The sequence below is a fragment of the Mytilus californianus genome, unplaced genomic scaffold (genome assembly GCF_021869535.1).
Source record: "Mytilus californianus isolate M0D057914Y unplaced genomic scaffold, xbMytCali1.0.p SCAF_3, whole genome shotgun sequence".
Taxonomy (NCBI): domain Eukaryota; kingdom Metazoa; phylum Mollusca; class Bivalvia; order Mytilida; family Mytilidae; genus Mytilus; species Mytilus californianus.
Genome location: NW_026262679.1, coordinates 21,865,719 through 21,888,918, shown reverse-complemented (window position 1 = coordinate 21,888,918; position 23,200 = coordinate 21,865,719). Strand labels below are relative to the sequence as shown.

At 31.6% G+C, this 23,200-nt stretch overlaps 1 protein-coding gene across 1 annotated transcript; it reads left to right on the top strand.

Annotated features, from left to right (window-relative positions):
• Positions 1-1,431: 1,431 nt before the first annotated feature.
• LOC127733418 (lachesin-like) lies at positions 1,432-22,459 on the top strand. The gene is made up of 8 exons (XM_052242781.1): positions 1,432-1,459; positions 3,226-3,332; positions 7,847-8,051; positions 9,110-9,262; positions 13,229-13,357; positions 15,379-15,669; positions 16,386-16,565; positions 18,511-22,459. Exons 1-8 carry the CDS (start codon positions 1,432-1,434, stop codon positions 18,615-18,617), a joined length of 1,200 nt encoding a protein of 399 aa, XP_052098741.1. The 3' UTR covers positions 18,618-22,459.
• The last annotated feature ends 741 nt before the right edge of the window (positions 22,460-23,200 follow it).

Genomic DNA, 23,200 nt, shown 5'->3' with positions numbered 1-23,200 from the left:
GTTAGCGGTATACCACCTTTTCCGCAAGTATATTGTTTTCTGTTTGGTATTAAATTTTTAATTAAGATCCATTTATTACACCTTGTGATCCGTTTATTTGGCAATCGCCAATGGCAGTCAGCAGGGTTTAAGAACATTTGTTGTTCGACCTGTTAGTCAAATGCGTTTTGTTAAAATATACTTTTTCACTTTTTTGGTCTTTTGGAAAATGTTGTTTGTGCTGTATTTAGACCCCTCTAACAAGAAATTTGTTTTTGCATGCACACGTATAAAAATTTCGGTTTTTATCCAACGCAATCATAGGTTTGAACGTTGTTTTCAATTTAGACTTGTATATATATAAAAACCGCAATTTTTTTACGTGTTCATGCACACAATTTCTTGTTAGAGGGGTCTAAATACAGCACAAACAACATTTTCCAAAAGACCAAAAAAGTGAAAAAGTATATTTTAACAAAACGCATTTGACTAACAGGTCGAACAACAAATGTTCTTAAATCCTGCTGACTGCCATTGGCGATTGCCAAGTAAACGGATCACAAGGTATAGTAAATGGATCTTAACTATAAATTTAATACCAAACAGAAAACAATAAACTTGCGGCGAAGATGGTATACCGCAAACAAAGGTGCAAAGATTTTTTGTACACCATATCCGGATTTCGACAATTAATGTCTCTTCAGTGATGTTAGAAATCGAAACGGTTATTGGAAGGCTACATTATTTACCTCAATTTAGGATAGACTCTTGAATTTTGAGGAGTCAAAATAGGATGAACGGATCATATAAACCCGAAGGCAAATATAATACAAGCCCAAACGAAAAAATATAAACAAGTCTAAATTGAAAACAACGTTCAAACCTATGATTGCGTTGGATAAAAACCGCAATTTTTATACGTGTGCATGCAAACAATTTCTTGTTAGAGGGGTCTAAATACAGCACAAACAACATTTTCCAAAAGACCAAAAAAAGTGAAAAAGTATATTTTAACAAAACGGATTTGACTAACAGGTCGAACAACAAATGTTCTTAAATCCTGCTGACTGTCATTGGCGATTGCCAAATAAACGGATCACAAGGTGTAGTAAATGGATCTTAACTATAAATTTAATACCAAACAGAAAACAATAAACTTGCGCCGAAGATGGTATATATATATATTTACGACGTTGGGCTATGCCAGGTCAACCCCGAGGAAATAGTTTCTGGTTAAAACTTCAATGAACTCAATATAGATACAATAGTTCGATAAAGTCGTAAATAATGTCATGGTGACGACAGTTATTGGAATTTTTTTCTGGTGACTTAGCCCAAAAATCTCTGTTGTTAGTTCATTCCCAAGTTTCTCATGAACTGTTTAATCCGTAATGTTATTAACACTGTTAGACATTTTGTGTTCTATTAACTAATGTATATGATTGCTTTACGATGTTGAGCGAGAGGAGTGGCATATGTGGTTTGTACTATCTGCATGACTCACATACATGTTATAGTTGTACTAGTATATCTATATACATGGTTTTATATAGTTAACAGCCATCCAGATCTACGAAGAATTTCTTTTTATCTCGGACATGTCAATGCCATGGTGCCGGAATGAGACGTAATATATTTTCACTGGAAAAAAGGAACGAATTAAACTCTCTTAACCTACAAATGATAAAACGTCGAGTTCGAAATGTTGGAACATACATAACATTCACAGAAAGAAATGCAGTTAACCTTTAACAATAGTGTAAATGGTTTTGATTTCTCCATTTCGTTGCGAAATATAAAACAATTTTGGTTTTTTGCTTCAGTATTTATTTGAAAAGCTGCTGAAAATTTACATTCTTATCATTTATTTTTTTTTTCAAATTATTTTGTTATTTCTATTGGGATCATCCCGATGATATCACCACCTGACCAGCCTGTTGATGCAGAAATTCTTAACCAAAAATACACAAATGTGAAATGATCCTTTAAATACAACATCTTTTGTGGAAAGTATTATATTTCGCTTCATAAATATCCCTTTTTATTCGAAACTGTAGTTTTGATTTATTTTCCTACATGAAGAATTTACTGATTTCTGATCTTATTAGTAGTATTAACCTACAGCGTTATTGGTGTTTTATAATGCATGTAAATACTGCTTCTAGCTGCTAATTGCTGCCACAATGAAATTTATTTAAAAAATTAGCATCGATTTGTAGTGAAAACAGTTTGAAATCATCTATAAAAGACTCCGTGTAGTCTTGAAGTTAATGTCTATTGAGGGAATTCTATAATGACTGAATTAGATTAGTTATCAAATTACAAGCTGTTTTACAAAACAAACGTCTTGACTTATTTGTTACAACAACAAATTTAATAAATTTACTTCTCCAAACACCAATCTAGAGCATCTTGTGATTATGTCCCACAGTTTGTTACAATAACGTCCAATTTGTGTCCAAATCAATTTAAGATGTACATAACATTTGATTGCACGAGTCTGATAATCTCAGGACAATACACAGGGCATTACAAAGGCTTAAAACAATCCTTACTCGTCATTTATCATGTATTTTGCCGATATGACAGTAATTGTTTCCTATGGCCGCTTAGACAAAAGAAAATCGATCGGAATGAAAGGCTCATTCACGGTAAAACGAACAATGAACTGCATCCGACATCATCTTTTGTTTATTTACTTACACTTCATTGTTTGGATATAAATATGAATAATATAACGCCTGATTGAGCTTTTCGTTGAAAATGAGCTTTGACCATCAGAGTCAAAATTGGAATAACGATACACAATGGATAGAAAAATTCCACATCTTTTCCTATTATAGAATTAAAAACAGGCAGAATACTGTATCATGTTACAAGAAAGGTTTTATCTGTTTGTCTTCTTTTAAAGAACAATATTCCTTTGAGCTCAGTATGGTTCATCAAATCAAATTATTATATCAGTATGGAAGAAAATTCCAATTGTTGCAGGCAATTCCGTTAGATATTTATAAAATTATAATTCTGATTAGTGTAAACTGGAAATAGTGCTTCAAAAAGAACACAATGTTCTACTATTTGTTATCTTCTCTGTCCCTTTTTTGAGTTTTGAGTAATATGAGTACGGCTAAATTTTGAAGAAATTTGTCAAGTAAATCCAACTTGTACAAACAATGCAAAATTCCGAAACAAGTCTTCAATGTTGGTTTTCATTTGCTAAATGTATTGTTTTCTTCTACCTTACAGTTGAACCACAAGAGCCAAGTTTTGATGTTCCATTATTCAACATCACAGCAAAAGCTGGGGAAACAGCCATTTTACCATGTTCTGTACAACAGTTAGGTAAACACTGGGTATGTTTAATCTAAGAATGACATGTTAGAAGCATTTATTTTGACCGATTCATAGAAAATATGAATTGGTGTTTCAATAAAATGATATATTAAAATAAAATTCTTCAATAATACCAGGCGGCAAACAGTTTTCATTTTTCCTTTGGTTTCTTCCGCCTATTTTTCTATCTAGTTGAATAGGAAAACATGGTATCTTAAGCTTTCCATTCTTTTTGAGAATTCCCGGTTTAGTTATGCCTCATACGAATGAAAATAAAAATCGACTAGAAGATGATCACAACTGATTCCCATAAGAATGCCCACGGCATGTTATAAAATGGGTCCACCAAACCTAATGAATATGATGTTACGATTGATTGATTGATTAATTCAATTTTGTTTGTTTAACGTCTAGTTGCAAATTATTGATAAAGAAATCAAGCATCTTACTATTTTCAGTTTCAGATATATTTTTGCTTGATCGCAGTATCGCAAATTATTTCCCTTCCCTAAGATATTTGTTTTTATCTATGTTGCCATATTTTTATGGAATAAAAGACATATTCTTTGAATCTTTCTTCAAGTTTTAAACGAGGTTTACTTGTGTTAAGGGCTAAGAAAAGTGTATGTTTTATATTGTTGCAAGAGGAGATGCACTTAGAAATACAATCTGCTTTTAACTTCTAGGTTAACTTTACACAATTATGGTCTATATTCTGTCTTATTTTAAAATAATATCTGTTGATGCCTCTTATTAAATTCAGTGACCATCGTAACTATAGCAAGAACATATGCGTGAAATAGCAATGTTCTAAGTTTGTCTACAGTTCTCAGTGTACTAGTATGTCGTCTTGTCATTGACGTTTTATGACGTGTTGCAGTCACTAAAAATATATTCTCAACATAAAGTAAAAGAGTAGAAATAAAATAAATAATTGATTAGTTTGCAAAATGGGAATTTTGAGGAAATATTTTAATAAGACAGCAAGGCAATGATACGAAAATATATCCTGAGGTCAACATATGATTTTTAAAAATAGACATGTATATCATTATACTAAGTTACAAGACCCCTTCTTTAGCTAATGGCTTAGTGTTAACATGTTACTGTTAGTTTGGACTAGACACATTTTGATTGGTAAAAAGACTATTATTGAATCTTAACCGGTGATATAGATATAGGCAAGTGCTGTTGCTGTCGTTTGTCTTCTTAAGATCAGGTTCCAACTATAACATTATGTAATGTTAATTAATCAAAAAATAAAAATCTTAGCAAACTACTTTTTCCAACAAATCTGTTAAATGAAAAACTACTTCTTTTGTTTCTATTGAAAGACCATGGATGAAGAAAAAGTCGGATATACTTATCCGCCTTTTAAAAGATGAAAACGAATTAATAAATTGGAGTATGATTCATGTACCATCAAAATTGCGGATTTTCGAAGTTATATTTAAGGTTCACTTCGATTGCATAAAGGTTCTTAATATTCCTATTAGAATCAATACAGTTCACCACGGCCCTGGTCTATTTTAGATTTTCAATGGTTGATTAATTTTTTCGAACATTTTAACCCTCACTTACTTGTACGGTGTGGGTTAGAATTTAAGCATTCCATTCAACTCGTTCTGATATCTCCAAAGTACCATGGCTGCCATGATTTATTCCCTAATTTCGAATTACTTTGATTTAAATGTTGAATACCATTTAACTTGTTTTGTGCGGTTTTGCTGGTTTTAAGTGTATATAGTTCGTTGATTGCAATACTAGTTTTCTTTGATTAAACAATCACTTAAACGCAAGTGACAGTTGTTGAAAACATTTTGTCCAGCACTTTTAGGTGTTTATTTATATAGCTGTTTACAATACAAAACACTCCATGTAACTTACAAAAGTACATTTTGCCCAGCATTTATAGGTTTTTATTTCGATGTTTTCTTAAGTAATACTCACGTCTTGTTAACATTTACTGTTCAAGTTTGATGATTTTGATGAAACAAAAAAGTCAAAAGTAGACTTACTAGAAATGAAACTGAATGAATCATACATTTGTTTTAAACATACGACCATTGATACGTGATTAAGAGCCATGAAGTCAGTTATGAAATCATGTTTATGGTTGATGATCATTCTATAAGGATTGCATAAATCGTTTATTTTGCAGATATCAAATATTAAATGAATAAATTTATGAGGAGGTAAGATCTCATTTCAATATTTAGGCTTGGTTTCCTTTTCTCTATTTACGCAATCGACTTCTCCATTAATTTGATATTTTGAAATTTATTAACACGGGGAATACTTTGGTAAACTCACCACTTTCTTACTGTCAAAACATACAGTAACTCAAAGTTAATATTCAATCAAACGGACACTTAAATCGATGGTAAGTCATATATTAATCAAGTCAGCTAAGCTGGAATGGAATAATTTTCCTCTTTTTGTTTGCCTTATTCTGAAATATTGCTTAGTGAATGACATTTGAGGCATTTAACTTCAACTGTACATTAAATGAAAAATAGGTAGTCTTGTTTCCATTTCCACGAAGTAATTTATATTTTCAATTTTAATAAATCGTGTGTAGTTGTCATGTATGTTTCAGTTAACCAATTAAGTGATTAAGAATATGCATTTTGAAAATGGCAAGTCTAATATCAACTAAAATTGATTTCCTTGACACTAAGATAAAGTAATATTTCCTCAACTCCTCAAATACCACAAAAGTAACGACAGTTTAACATATAGCAGTAACAGGCTCTGTGCTGTTCAAACTTTGTCAACCGATGAGATAAAATCAAGCGATAATAATTCAAACTTTGTCAACCGATAAGATAAAATCAAGAGATATAGATATATATAAGAAGAATTGGTGTCATGAAAAACATTTTTGACTTCACCACCGGAATAATAGGAGTTCTTGAGACTAATTTATTATGTTTTTGTGCTATATACGTGTTAAGACTATTGGTTGTCGTTGACCGTTTTCGGTCATGGCCTTGTATGTCTTTCGAATTAAATTTTTTCATTGAAATCATAGATACTTCAAACTCAGGAAACATGTGCATTTGTTTTGTTTTAGAAAGAGAAATAATGTCGTGTTCGAAATTACACTAATTCACAATAAAATTAATAAATGCCGATAATGTTAGTACGCTGAACTTCCAATGATAATGATTTGTGTAACTCCTTGGGCAGGTCTTTTAAATGCAACTGTTTTAACAATGGTCACTAACTGTGTATCATTTTCCCTAATGTATTGTTATTTCATAAAAAGTGGAATACTCTTAATCAAAAAGTATTGTAAAAGGGTATGAGGAAAAAACTGAAGCTAGAAGAGAGGCGAAAAATACCAAAGGGACATTCAAACTCATAAGTTGAAAATAAACTGACAACGCCATGGCTAAAAAAGTTAGAAACCAACAGACAAACAATAGTACACAAAACACAACATAGAAAACTAAAGACTGAGTAACACGAACCCCACCAAAAATTGGGGGTGATCTCAGGTGCTCCGGAAGGGTAAGCAGATCCTGATCCACATGTAGAAGTGCACAAGTTCTACGATAACAGCCACGATCGATTGTTTGATCGTTACATACAGTGTCGATATAAAATAAAAAGATGTTGTATGATTGCAAATAAGGCAACTATCCAACAGAGTCCAAATGAAATATATTAAAGCAAATATATGTCACCGTAAGTCCTTCAACAATCAGCAAAGCCGATACCGTATATAGTTAGCCATAAAAGGTTCCGATATGGCAAAATGTGGAAAAAAACAAAAAAACCAAACGGCCTGATTGAAAAACAATGAACGAAAAACAAATATAATAGCCAGAAACCAACGACGACCACTAAATTGCTGGCTCTTGACTTGGGTCAGGCACGTATAGAATTAGAATGTGGCTTGGTTAAACATGTTTGTGAGCTCTCAACCCTCCTATAAACTGGGACAGTGGTGCACAACATAAACAAAAACTGTATCAAAATCACTTTGAAATGGCTGGGCGCAGTAGTTTTGCACGACACATAACATGTTCCTCATGTTGACCCTGTTATAGATTCGACAATTCCACTATGGTCCCTCTGATAATATTATTTGTTTGTCTGGTTCCCGGCCGTAACACATACTAATTGATATACATAGCAATAGATGCTTATTCTGCTGACAGACTGGAACTTATTCTTTTTAAGAGTAAGCTTGATTTCGATTGTTTATACCTCAATGTTGGAAAAATGACAGGTAGAAGATACAAACACACAATGTTGAATAATAAAGTATCAGACCCACGAAGGTGTCATTACTGATTTTTTTTTCATTTTGCATATTTTTTTTTACAGTAGTGCTAGGAAAAAGAAGAAGAATAAATAAGACTAGACATAACGGTCAAAATTAAAAGAAATAACATTTGATGAATAATTAAAGACAGAAATTGATTGTATGAGATTACAGGCAATGTGTTGTCGATATATCTAAGTTCTGATTTTTTATGTTTCATTTGTAAATATTCTCTAAACAAATAATGAATTATTACAGGTAGCATGGTTAGACCCAAGAGAAAAGGTGTTAACAGCAAGAGACCAGCGCATTATATCAGATGCGAGGATAAGTGTAGAACGACCGTTCAAAGATGACTGGAACTTGTACATTAGAGAGGTTGAACATTCTGATGCCGGAAAATATATGTGCCAAATAAATACTCACCCAGTCAAAATTAAATATGTTATGTTATATGTACATGGTAGGTAAATATATGTGCCAAATAAATACTCACCCAGTCAAAATTAAATATGTTATGTTATATGTCCATGGTAGGTAAATATATGTGCCAAATAAATACTCACCCAGTCAAAATTAAATATGTTATGTTATATGTCCATGGTAGGTAAATATATGTGCCAAATAAATACTCACCCAGTCAAAATTAAATATGTTATGTTATATGTACATGGTAGGTAAATATATGTGTCAAATAAATACTCACCCAGTCAAAATTAAATATGTTATGTTATATGTCCATGGTAGGTAAATATATGTGCCAAATAAATACTCACCCAGTCAAAATTAAATATGTTATGTTATATGTACATGGTAGGTTTTTCTTCAATTGTTAAAGGATAACCATAAGTCAAAGTATATTACATGTATAATTTGTTTAAGTATTTTCAGTATTCTAGTCAAAAGCACATTTTCCCTACTTTCCAAGTCTGCTTAAATGTTAGAAGAAGATAAAATATGATTATAACTTCAATTTGGTTGAAGGTGTACAAAATGAAGACTGAATAAAGTTTAATTTCTATTTTTCGAAGTTGTTACTGCTTTAACTTTGGCAGATGAAATAATTATTGGACATTATACACGTCGTTTAAAACAAATCTAGAACTTATAATAAATCTAATTATTTTACTTAAAATGATGAGTTGCGTGTTACATTTTAATTTAAGGTCATTAGTTTTATCATTAACATTACTTTACTTTAATTGTTCGTGCGTTACATATACATTATGACATAATATCATATCATAAACGTAAACAATATTCAGTGGCAAGCTCGAAGGACTCCTGTCAAAGTTTATATTCGCCATCAACGATTCAATTTTAACAGGTTTAGGTACTTAAAAAGTTTTTCTTTCTTTTTGCTTTACAGGAGAGTTTGTCCAATTTTCAGGTGAATTAAGTATTAATGCGTTTAACAAGTTATATAACATAAAAACATAATTGGTTTATATAGAAATCTACAAAAATGTGATTAATGTCAGTTAATATAGAAGTTTTTTATTCCTGTTTTTTCTATTTAAGAACCTCCAAGGATTATTGAGGAATCATCAACTAGTAAGAAAACAGCAAAAGAAGGTGATACCGTGCAACTGTTTTGCAATGCAACAGGAATTCCTGAACCAACTGTCACGTGGTACAGACGTAGGTCTGATATAAATCATCCAGCAAAAGAAGGTAACCAAGGATTAGTTGATTGAATTCTCTTTTTGTATAACTTTAAAGTATAAAGATGAGTGTTAACTTTAAAGTAGTCTATTCTCTGTTTTTCTATTTCTATTCCGACCTTCAGTGTGTCTGATAAGAGTTGTTCCAGAGAAATTGTAGTGATCGCTACAATCAGTATCAAACATTTCTGAATTCAACAAGTTTTGCAGCAATGCTGCGAGGCAGACATTAGAGATAAGTATAGCTTTCCGATGGTTCGTTCACCTGTACTTCACATCCCCTTTCAAGAATTGGTTGATCCTGGCTGTGTCGCAGTTTTTTTTTCTCTCTTTTCTTTTCTACATATCACTTTGAAGCCTGTCCACACTGAGGTTGTCGGTTCGATCCCTCACACGAGGCAGGTGCATCCGACTCCACACTTAATGGACTAAGATTGTCAGTTGTTTATCTACTGAAGATCGGGTTTTCACTCCGGGCACTCCGGCTTCCTCCACCAATAAAAACTGACCGCCACGAAAAAGCCTTTAGTGCTGAAGGTCGTTAACACCAATCAATCAATCAATATACAAACATCCTGTCTTACTACTCCGTCGATCTAATTGCCGGTGGACTGTTAGCTCGGAATGTAACATCAGTTAGTGCTTCAGAACTGGCATTATATCAAAGATTTATCTTATTAAAGTTTCAGTTTGTAAAGAACAGTCTATAAAAACTAAAGGCCTTTACATTCTAAACATTCTTTACAACTAGTCACATAAAAAAGTTGTTGATTTATAATTAAAGTATGAAGGCATAAACAAAAATACCGAACTCCAAGGTAAATTCGAGAAGGAAGAAGAAAAAGTTCATACAAACTGACAATAGGTTAAGGTTGATGGGACAATAATTGGGATCCAGCAGCCAATACTTTGTGAACATAAACCACAGACATACAACACAACTGACTAAAAATTCAAACAAACATACGTACAAATAAATCTAAGAAAGACGCCAACAGAAATGTCATTAATATTGTCGATAAACGGCTAAGAAATATTAGGTCTCATGGTAAACGTAAAAACCGTAATCTACGTATTTAACATCGTATGAATTATACACTTGCTGATCTGTTATCTATATAAAATATATAAAAAATATTGTTCAGTGGTTGTCGTTTGTTGATGTGGTTCATAAGTGTTTCTCGTTTCTCGTTTTTTATATAGATTAGACCGTTGGATTTCCTGTTTGAATTGTTTTACACTAGTCATTGTTGGGCCCTTTATAGCTTGCTGTTCGGTGTGAGCCAACGCTCCGTGTTGAAGGCCGTACTTTGACCTATAATTGTTAACTTTTTACACATTGTGACTTGGATGGAGTGTTGTCTCATTGGCACTCATACCACATCTTCTTATTTCTATTGTAGTTGATAGTACATACAGTATATAGTACACACTCTCTCGATAAAGTACAAATGAAGTTAAATATAAAAAACCCTCTTGCAGTCGAAATGCACCTCTAGACCCACATGTATCACGAACGACCAAAGCCAAAAAAAAAACCCCGATAGCTGGATGAATAAAAACCGAGTCGCGTCAAGAGTCATACGACCAAAAAGAACATAATAGGACAAAGACAAAAAAAAGAGGAAAAACTGTAAAGTAAATAAAATGATACACAACTTTAGCACCGAGAATCTATAACGTAAGACCATATTGTATTATTTGTGAAGAACACACTGAATGTTCATCTATCAGGTCTTGGTACTTTCCGATGCAGATAATATTTAAAAATTAAGATAGACTCTTTCAGTTCTATCATTCTTTAATGATGTATTGTCTTCCATTGTTTGTAGTTGTGGTTTTGATTTCGATTTTCGGCATGTTACACAAATTGCAACAACAGAATTATGAGGAATAACGACTAAAATCGACACTACATGAGTTTTACGGTCACAGTCACGAATTTGGTTGACCGATACGATACGTTTGTGTCTCACTAGTGACATGTTATTGCAGTCTTATATCTATAGATACATGAAAAGTCGTTTAATCTGTAATTTTAAAGATTGTGTTTTATTCCCGACTGTGACATTTTGGCTGAGTGTGGAATCACATAGCAGGAGATTCGACCCTGTCGACAAAACAGGTCCCGCTCTTTTTGAAGTTCATGCGATACATTAAGTTGAAGGAACATATTTTTTTTTAGATTTCTTTCCATGTGATTATCATTTTATCATTTGGTATTCTATTGAATAATTTGTTGTTTCATGACAACAGGAATGGAATTGTACTAAAATCTTTTGAAACTGATCAAACGTAAAGTCAGGAATAATTTTATATGTCTCGTAATGTTAAAAAGAGGGGAAAGATACCAACGGGATATTCAAACTCATGTGTCGATAATAAAAGTGACGTAAAGACAAACTGACTACAAAACACGACAAAAAAGCTATAAACTGTTAATGGTGACTTGGACATTTAGTATTTATGTCGGAAATTTGACAATTTCTTTCGAATTCATCCTCAATTTTGATTGGTGTGAGTGATATAATGCTTGTCCATTATTTAAACAAATAACCTATGAAACGATTTCATACGCACAACACATGTTTAAACTAAGCCTCACTATCACATATCATATTTGAGAACTAGGAAGGCGTAAACAGTACGACCAGAACTGTTTGTAGGTGCCTTGCTCCAAAACACAGTATTTAACCTATAGATGTAAATACTTATTTTGTTGTATAATTGTATTATCGTTGTAATATGTTTTGTTTTTATGTTTACCCCACATCTTCTTATTTAAACAAAAATCTAGAAAATTTAAAATTAGAAAGCAAATACTTAGTAGCATGTAGATCAATGTATAAAAAGACATTATGCTTACCTTTATAAAACAAACTTATCAAATATACAAAGCTTACAGTTTTGTACGCAAGACGCGCGTTTCGTCTACAAAAGGCTGATCAGTGACATTCAAATAAAAAAAAGTTAAAAGGCCGAATCAAATACGAAGTTGAAGGGCAATGAGTACCCAAACTCCTTAATTATCTCTTTATTATCATTATATTCTAAACCCTTGACCGCTGTGACATTTGAATCTTTTTAAAGTTTTCATTCTTTTCCAAGAACTATATTATTTGATATTGTCAAATTAATGAGTTCTGGCTATTCCTTTATGATATTCCAGACGTTTTACTCATAACAATAACACTGCAATCAGTATCAGTATTATTATTCTATTACTACTTATATAAGTACATACACAAGATACTATTGTTTTCATTAATATTTTTCTTTCGATTGCATTAATGAAATTAGTATGTTTCGTATATTTAGTTGTTGATAAGAAAGTTGCACTTTTAATACTTAGTAATACACATAACATTTCGTTAAAGGGAAGTTCTGATGTATATAAATCGGAAGATTATAGTATTGCGTCTAATCTTTTTCAAATTTTTTAAGGATGATAAAATACTTGTAATAAACGGCAAGTCCTTTCACAGACTGATCGATTGGTTTTTGATAATCAAAGCATGGTTCGATTGGTCCCAGTTCTTTATTGGTTGAAATTAAATTATGATGACAAATGTTTTTGCCGTCCTCAGATTTTGTTAATGTGAAGTTGTTTAAAAAGATGAAAGTGCCTCATTTTGTTTCTTAGAAAAAAGAAACAATTTTTTTAGATCACTGATAACTTATCGAGAAAAAAATTCATAAAATAATCATATTTCACGTCAGCATATCGTGGGATACGATATTGCTTCAATTTAGATAGTGAAATTTTAAATATTGGACACACCGGAAAGCCTCAACTTTATCTATCTCGAAAGAAGAAAAATCGATTTTGATTAATTACAATAGTAGTATCTAAATGTAAATATTTAATTGCACTTTATAATTTTTTCAGTTCATGGTAAAAATTGTTACCCGCTAATAAAGCACAATCTATTATGATACTGAATAATTAGTATAGTACTGTTCATGATTTTTGCAGTTGTTGGTCAGAATGGAGAAGTACTAATAATATACAACATATCCCGCTATTGTGAAGATTTATATGAATGTGTAGCAGTAAATGGTATACAACCAGCAGCAAGTAAAGAGATTAAAGTTGTTGTGGAGTGTAAGATTTTTGACATTCTAAAATCTTATTGTGATCATATTTAACATATAAACACAGATGAAATCAGAAAAATAAATAAATAAATGAAACAAAAGGGACATGTGATGGAAAGATATTTGATATCGTTTAAAATTATATCATGGACAATAATAAACAGAACGAATTATAATCCTTATTAGAGAACTTTACAATATACATATAGTTTGTAAAACAGGCGTAAGACTACACGTATAAAAATAACTTAAGAAAGGACATAAAAAAAGTAAAAATAATACCAATCAGAGTTATCTTTCTTCTTATTAAAATCTGGTTATATTTTTAAAATTCAAAGTCTAATGTAAAATTAAACATCGCACTTGCAATATCAAGAATTCTCTATTTCGACATTTTCAACTGAAAATTTGAATTAATCACACCACAAATACTGAAGGACACTGGAAAACGGGTTATTACTTTATCATATTAAAAACAATAATATACCACAACAAATGAAAATTACACTTAGTATATTCCTTGCGTCCGAAGCGATTTCCCGGAATTACCTTCAATAGGTATAGTCAAACATAAACATTCAAAGCCAATGTTGTATAAATACACAGAAATGTTAAAAGCTAAATGACAAAAAGGGATCTAAAAGGATTAGCCAAATTCACAAATGGCAACTTTGACTGAGGGATTTGAAATCTTAGATTGTTTATAATGTTTGAATTTATCAACAGGGAATTTAAAAAAAAGGTATGTTATAAATCATGTCAGTACTAAAGCACTGACTACTGAGCTCATAATACCCTCGGAGACTAATAGTCCATCAGCAGTGGCATCGACCAACTGAAATTACTGAAACCAAACTCAAAGTATTTAACCTGCTGATATGGAATCATTGCTGGCATACAATTTAATATCGGTTGCTTAACTTCTGAGAAGATTTTATAAAACAACGCCATAAACGGTACAGGAAATACATTCTTGTGCAATGCCCACAAAAAAACTGAACAGAATGTCAATGCAGAAAACAATAGAAACAATTCAGTAATAAACTATAACTATTTAAACTAAAAATTAGTCAATTGATGCATATCTTGAAAGATACAAACCACGCTATTACTCCAATTTCAACAATAACTCCATTTATGCAATGATCAAAATAGTATTGATAGATTGTTGGTTGTTTAACGTCCAGTGGAAAATATTTCATTCATGTTCAGGACGAATCAAGATACGAAGGAACATTTATAAGCTATTTGTTTTATAAATAATATAACTGTTAAACACTGGATGCGAAATACCTCTTTTATTAAATTACTAAATATGGAATCATACTTCGACAACGAATATCTATATTTGTGATAAAATCATATAAACCTTTCCCCAGTTTATGATAATTATATATCGATACTGTGTAAAGCTTTTAGTAAAAAAAAACCATGGCGATCATTGATACCTAAAAGGTCCCTGCAAACATGCGCATATCGAACAAACCGAGAAATGTACACTCCATGAGATGGAGCCAACGGAACAAAAAAATAAAACAAGGATAAGAGAATTTACAATAGGAAAAGAAATGTCTTCCTATTAATCATATATTTGGGTACTTTTTCAAGCATTTTGTTACGTGCATAGAATGGCTAATTAGTTGAACAGCAAACAAAATTAATTGGTATACATATGTCAAAAGAAATTATAAATTCCTATTACAGAAATAAAAAAAAAAAGTAATTCTATTAAGTAGTCTTTCAATTTTAAATATTTTCTTTTAATCTATTATCGTTTAAATGTTCAATATTCACATACAGCAAATGGTCCATTTATATTAACATGTATCAGTTTTTCATCGAAGTTTTTTCTGACATTGGTATCTATCATATAATGCAGTCAGTCAGAACGATCATTCATTTTAATAATGCGACACGAAAATGTTAAGTCGGAGTTCCGAACATAATGATTATTTTAATATGTTTTTAAGATAACAGTTTTATTCCACGAAACACGAAATGCTAATATATACACCTCTATATTCACAGTTTCACCAGAGATATACTTAGTTCCAAAAAGAATAAGTCAGGCAATAGGAAAAGAGACTATACTGGATTGTCGAATTACTGCCAATCCACACATATATAGTGCTTGGGTTAGGCATGAACAAGAGATAGAGAATAATTATAAATATCAAATAGAGCTGTATACAGAGGATAACAAAAATACAATAACATTAAGTCTGAGAATAAAAATGATAGGACTTGACGATTTTGGGAAGTACATATGTAGAGCTTCAAACAAACTAGGGAAGGATGAAGAACTCGTCATATTATCTGGTAAGCAAAAAACATTGAGATAAAAAAAGTGCGGTGTTCATTAAAATTACATTGAATGTACCTTAAATAAAATACAACCAGACGGAAACCCTCTCCAAAATTTCCTCATTTAATGTTGATTGGTGGAAAATGAGTTCTTGGTATTTGGTATTAAGAAATAGTTCCATTGCAACCGAATGGAAAATCATATTTAGTCATTTTGTTATTTATATTTATTGTCATCATTTTATGATTATATGAAATCGCTTGGCCAATTTTCAGTTTTCTTGTCACAAATAATGAACGTCAAGATTTTAAATAGTATCCTCTGCAAATGATTCTCATTTGATTTTATATCTTTTGGCCAATGTTGCGGCAGGGGTGGCACATAGTTACCAATGAAATCCTGTTGTAAATTGCATATTCGTCTAAAAATCTTGAAATTTACAAAAAAAAAATGCACACTCTTTGTTCTAATATTGCTAGTATCAGTTTATGTTCCACTAATGTTCTACTTTTAACATATCAATCTCGAAATAGGTCACAAAGTATTCAAGATAAGCAATGCTTCTTTGAGCCTTTAGTTTCTCTTGATATATATTTCAATTAGATTTACGTGTTTAGAACATTGGTAAACTACTGTTGTCTCGTATTTAATGTTGCTTTGGAATGCAAAAATATAAAATGTTTAAGAACATCAAAACAAAAAAATTGATTTGACTGTCATTATATTTTAGAATTAGTGGTCAGAACAGAAGCCCCTAGCACAACGGCAGATACCTTTATTCAACCGACTACAAGACATAATTATATTGATCCACATGACTCATCATGGAAAGGTGGCCATGAGGACCAGTACTTTCCCCCATGGTCGCATGGGTACCAAAATTCACCTGAAACGTATGGTAGAAATAATGGTAAGAAATACTGTTATAAGTAAGCAACACATTAAAAACATTACGGAGAAGCCAGAAATACCATTTTCGCAGTATGATCAGTCAATTTATATTCGGAGAAGAGAAATTTGTAAATGGCCGCTGACCAATAAACAATAGTCAATTATCTACTTAAACTACAATAATATTATAGATTGACATATATATAATATTTCTTATTTTAACATTAATAGTATCCCTTTTAGCAGTTTCTTTGACGAAAAAATAGTCCCCATTCAAACAAATCAATAAAATCGAAAAATTATTGATTTGAAATTAAGCGTTCAATTTTGTTTTCAAAAGATAAAGTAATTATTTGCTAACGCAAACGGATTAAATGGTCGGTGTTTCTTTCTGTTGCTCAAGAAAGGTTTTTATTTTCTATATCGTAATCTTAAACATCTGTTTAATCCTTTCGAACTTAATGAATTATTGCAGTGGTTTAAGGTGCAAAGCCACATATAAGTATCGACAAGATGTAAAATTGTTAATAACTCCTGTAACTGTAATGCAATACAAGAGAGGCGAAAGATACCAAAGGGACATTCAAACTCATAAGTCAAAAATAAACTGACAACGCTATGGCTGAAAAAGAAAACAGACCAAAAAGACAAAAACAGTACACAAAACACAACATAGAAAACTAAAGACTGAGCAACACGAAGCCCATCAAAAACTGGAGGTGATATCAGGTGCTCCGGACGGGTTATCATATTCTGCTCCACATGTGGCACCCATCGTGTTGCTCATGTAAGTACAAACCCGATGATAAGTTTTCGTTTTAGCAAAATTGAAGGGACGTATCTGAAAATGTGTCACATCATTTACCTTTACCACATAGTTAACAGTAAGAAACTATGTTCAGTGGTTTGTGGGAAAATCTGAAGAGATTTGTATCAACATCATCATATACTTTCTAAAAAAATACATTATATCTAAAGTTCATGCATTTAAAAAAAAACAAAAAAAAAAAAACCAACAGGCATGACTGACGGACGGATGGATGGACAGAAAAGGTATATCACAAAATATATAAGCTGTTTATGGAAAAATAAAAAGAGGTTTTAGAGGACGATTAAGTACTAAGGTAAATTAATCATTATGATCTAACAGATGACAACCGCATAGTGACAGTAATGTGATTATGTGTACGTCCTCCGTTTGCATCATAGATCTGCAACTCCTGCTTATTAAAGGCATTTGTAGGTTACCGATGTTGACATCTCATAAATCGATTAAGAAGATAAATCAAGGTAACAAACAAAAATCGAGGGAATCAATCACATGAACGCTAAAAGGAGCGATACCAGGTGTGTCGACAGGGTAAACGTCTCATGCTATTCATCTATCAACTGCCATGCGAATCCAAACTTAGTCAAAATTTCACAATTGCGAACAGGACACAAACGGTAAAATTTCAGATTAGATGACTATTCTGGTATCTAAAAATCTAAGACTTCGAAAATATGTCGCGGGAGAGTTGAGACACACACATATATTATCTTTCATTTAATTTGTGATGGTGTTGTAGTGTCTTTTGAGTCATGCTATCACATTAATCCGTTGGAGCAGTTCATAAATTTCATATTTGAATAGTTCAATAATTAATGGCATTTTAATCCTCAAGTGTGAATTCATATCTCAAGAATTTAGAGTTGCCTTACCACCGCCCCTCCCAATTTCCTTAACGTTTTGAATGGGTTTCCTAGAAACATTCACAGATCGTTCAATACATAACGAATTTAATCACCTTCTATGTTATTTATTGGTCAGATATATTTCCAGGTTTTTCTTACAAAACATTGATTTTGTGGTTGTATGGAAATAATCTTGTGACTTCTACGTGCATTACGTGTAGTTATTATACAAAAATGAGATGCTTAATGAAAAAAGAAAATCATCATTTTTTTAATTTTCTTCTTTGCAGATCGGACACAGGAGACTGGCGCACAAAACGGATCAATTGTTCCAACCAAGAATGTTATTCACGTTCTGTTTCTGTCCACTATTATCTGGTTGTGTTACTCTTTTTGAAAAAAAGTAGATGCACACAATGTGATTATAATTATGACCGATAGGATATTTGTCATGCTCATATTTTAATTCATGCAAACATGATTATGATGTATAAACGGATTAAGATAGTATGAAAGTATAAAAAATCATGTATATTTTTAAATACTTTTCCAAAATGTAGATTTGATCAAGGTGTTTCAAGTTATTATACACAATTATGTGTCATCCCGCTTTTATCATAAGACAAAACGATTTAACAACTCGTGAGATTAGGTATCAATTTCCTTTTTTCAATTTCAATACTAAAGACGAAAATTGACCAAAATCTCGATTATTTTTACATTTGAATTGGAAAACTCGAGTTAATATCAAGTGATATCCGATTCTCATTTGTTATGAAACCTATAAATAAATGTCTACAAACTTTAGGCATACTGACATAAAAAGATGTGTTCGAATGTTTTCCTATACATAAGCTTGAATTACAAATAAAATCATTTGGAATGTCCTACAAAAGTGCAACATTTTGTCGTTTTATCATTCAAATTCACAAATTAGTGACCGTCATACGTAAATTGCGATGTTTCTTTGTCAATTCAAAAGATTATGATGTGAGTACACATGTTTGTGATTATTTCTAGGTTTATGGCGTTCCTTTGCACTTCAGCACTTCTGTTTTGACATGAATTATCGTTGATATGGTTATATTTATAAACTAACTGCTTACAAAACGTATGATTTTCTATCCCAGGAATAGATTATCCAAGCTGTATTAGGCAAAACCTTTCGATGTTATTTTTATTTCGGACTATTTAACTTTTTTTATTCGAACGTCATTGATGAGTCTGTTGTAGACGGTGTCAGTGATTATTATATTACTGATCACTTGCTTGACATTTTGTGCTTTAAAATTGCCAGATTGAACAATAGTTTTTATGTAGGGATAAAATTTTGAAAGAATAAAATTAGTTTAAATGATATTTATTCGATCACAGAAAGCACATAATTGATAATGTAATACATTATCCCACAAGAAGCACTTAATAGGCAATTTAGTACATTCTCCATTTATTTTAAAATATATTCTTACTGGTTATTTCTAATATTTGTTTATATCGTTTGCGTAAATTTCTAAATGATATTGACAAAGTGAGCGCTTGCATAGTTTTCCTTTGTACCATTTGTTATCTTATTTGTTTGAAATTAAAGTGTATTTTAGGCCTATGCAACTATGAATAAAGGGTACCTGTTAATTTGCATAGTTATAAGTGCATGATACGGCGAATGTGAGAGAAAATCATTCACCAGGAAATGTTGATTAAGCTTTGATTTGTACATAAATCTGAATATGCATGATTATGTTCTTGAACGATATATAGTGTGTTATAAATGTGTATAAGAGAAAGAGAGAAAAAGATTTGCTTTTACCAATCAATTCGAAATAACCATTATTATAAATATTACGTACCCGATGTAGGTTATTTCATAAACACATGTTGTAAAAACTAAAATTATGTTTATATGTAACTATTTGTGTTTATATAGGTCTAAATCATCATTTTGTAGTTTGTCTTATATTATTGTGTTTATTGAAATTGAATTATGTCAGTGATTTTCTTTGTTGTTTCCTGTCTTGTCATAATGAGTCGCTATACGCATTGATTTCGGCAATTAACATTCAGTACATAAATTTTAGCAATTTTCTAAACATTTCAAGTAAAACTGTTTTCCAAATTTAATTATCAGTGGTCTTCATTGAGATTTTAAAAATCCCGTTTGTATTATGCTTCAAATGTTTAGATAACCTGCTTCATTACAATTCAGATGCAACAGAGAAACTAAATAACAGTATATTTTGTGCATCTATTTCCATGTCTATGTTATATTTGTTTTATTTTGTTAAGTTATTGATATTTATGAACTTTGAGGGTATAACGAATGTGATGTTTGCTTGAAAAGAACAACCAGTATTACTATAGATATATATATTATTGTTATTAACCCATTCTTATTAATTTGTAATTTTGAAAATGTACAAGTTTTGTTAAGTGTTGGTTATCAATTTACTCCTTTATGAAACCCTGTTTGCAATTTTGTTTTTTATAGTACAATGTTTGAAATGTTGAATTGCCAGACAAAATTTATAAAATATAAATTCACTTCTGTTTCAATTTGCAATTTGGGTGACAGTCGCAGCATATCTGTATAGATATGCTGCCAACCTTCCACTATACACGTGAAACTTATTTACATATTATTGACATTTATAGTACGCAGATACGTTTTAATAAAAAAGACAATGCGCCTATAATATATTATCCAAACGACACAAACACATTCAACAACAGACACGTGTTTATGCAATGAAACCTTAAATCGCCCAATATGCGCATGGATTCAGCTGACTTGATCTCATAGCCATGCAACGGGATTGAACTGCAAGTTTGAACAAATCCTTCCACGGTTAATGGAATAACAAAAGATACTTAAAAGAACGTGACATGAAAATCAATTAAAAGGGGTTGTGATCTATGGTACTGGTTTAATAGACATTTACTATTTTTAGATATATTTGTTTTTACTAATTTTGTCCAGTAACTTAGCTGAACAGTTGCTATACAAATTTCTTCAATAAAGAAAATGTTGTAATACTAGTATCTTGAATAATTTAAGATGCTTCAGACATTTGTTTTAAATTACTACCAACAGTTTTAAATAGTGTTCAAAATAACAGTGATCAAGATAATTTCTCTAATCTTGCAAACACATTTGTTTAGTAGTGTATAACATAGTTCCAGTAATGTCAACGGACGGGATAATCATTATACAATAACAAGAATATACTTAGAGTTTGCTTTATAAATTTTACGTACCCTGTAAGATTAAATACTACATATGATAGACTGGTATCCTTTCTGTTACAAAAGTACTGCTCACTCTCTCACTCGTATCTGCACAATCATCTACTTTTAAATATCAGATCTGTCTTTTTCAGTAATGATTCTCTAATGATTTCGACAATACTGCTTCATATTTCTTAAGATTTATTTCAGGGGTGATTTAGAACTGACTTTTTTCAGCATACCGTGGATTCATTATTATTCGTGGGATACCAATTTTCGTGGATTTCGTGGGTATAGGTAAACCACGCTATAAAATCAGGTTCAATCCACCATTTTCTACATTTGAAAATGCCTGTACCAAGTCAGGAATATGACAGTTGTTGTCCATTCGTTTGATGTGTTTTGTCATTTGATTTTGCCATGTGATTATAGGGACTTTCCGATTGAATTTTCCTCGGAGTTCAGTATTTTTGTGATTTTACTTTTTTTTTTTTTTAAATGTTTAACGAAGTACAAATTTTCTAAAGGCTTGTATGTAGACTTTGGTAAAACCACGAAATCAATAATCCACGAAAAAGCAAAATTTCCTCAATCCACGAAAATTGGTATGTTCGAAAAAAAAATGAATCCACAGTAGCTGAAGTATCGATTACTTAGTAATATTCCAGTACTGAGTAACTTTTATTATTGTTTGTGTCAATACTGTTTCAATACTGACATTTTGCAGATGTATCAGTAAAAAATAAGTACTGAAACAGTACTACAAAAGACAGGACAAAATCTATAAAACAAAACAGACTGACACAAAGTAGTATGCAACATTTAATTGTTATTATTTCATCTAACTATGAAACAAAGTTTCAATAGAGTGTAGACATGCAGACTGAGAGTACATTCTTGGTAATGTATTCTGTTACTTGATTTCTTTTTTAGTTTTATGTTTAAAGAATACATTATTTAGATTTCCAATAGCTTTATGAGTGATTGATTTGAATAAAATACCAATTTCAATATACATTGTTTAGACATCTTCTTACATTTATAAGGGATATATACTTCAAGGTACAAATAAACATTCGACATTGAGCGTTCCTGATGAAGGTAAATCCAGAAAAGCACGTCGGACGCATACAATTTATAAAGTGCTGTTTTCATTTTTTACAGCACTGGGTCGATACCACTGCTGGTGGACTATCACCAAAACCTGTCAACATTTTGGGTCCGGAATACTCTTCAACTTCGGACTGTATTTGGAGTTTTAAACCTTTTTGATTCGAGCGTCATTGGTGAATCTTTTGGGGATGAAACGCGCGTCTGGCGTATTAAAATTTAAGTCTGGTATCTATGATGAGTTCGTAAGACGTAAGAGGGACGAAAGATACCAGAGGGACCGTCAAACTCATAGATCGAAAACAAACTGACAACGCCATGGCCAAAAATAAAAAGACAAACAGACAAATAATAGTACAGATGACACAACATAGAAAACTAAAGACTAAGCAACACGAACCCCACCAAAAACTGGGGGTGATCTCATGTGCTCCGGAAGGGTAAGCAGATCCTGCTCCACATGTGGCACCTGTTATGCTATTAGGCCATTAAAGGTCCTTTTTATCATAAAGCTCTGCAACTGTTTCGGTTCTTGTACATCACTGGCTTTCAAATATTCGGCATTAAGCGTTCCTGATTAAAGTAAATTTAGAAAGAGTTTAGGACGCATGAAATGTTTATAGTGTTGTTTTCATTTTCTATTAGCTC

Coding starts and splice junctions, on each gene's coding strand:
- LOC127733418 (XM_052242781.1), top strand. CDS start 1,432: ATGTTGAGCGAGAGGAGTGGCATATGTG. Junction 3,333..7,846: donor AACAGTTAGGTAAACACTGG/GTATGTTTAATC, acceptor GAATTATTACAG/GTAGCATGGTTAGACCCAAG. Junction 8,052..9,109: donor TGTTATGTTATATGTACATG/GTAGGTAAATAT, acceptor TTTCTATTTAAG/AACCTCCAAGGATTATTGAG.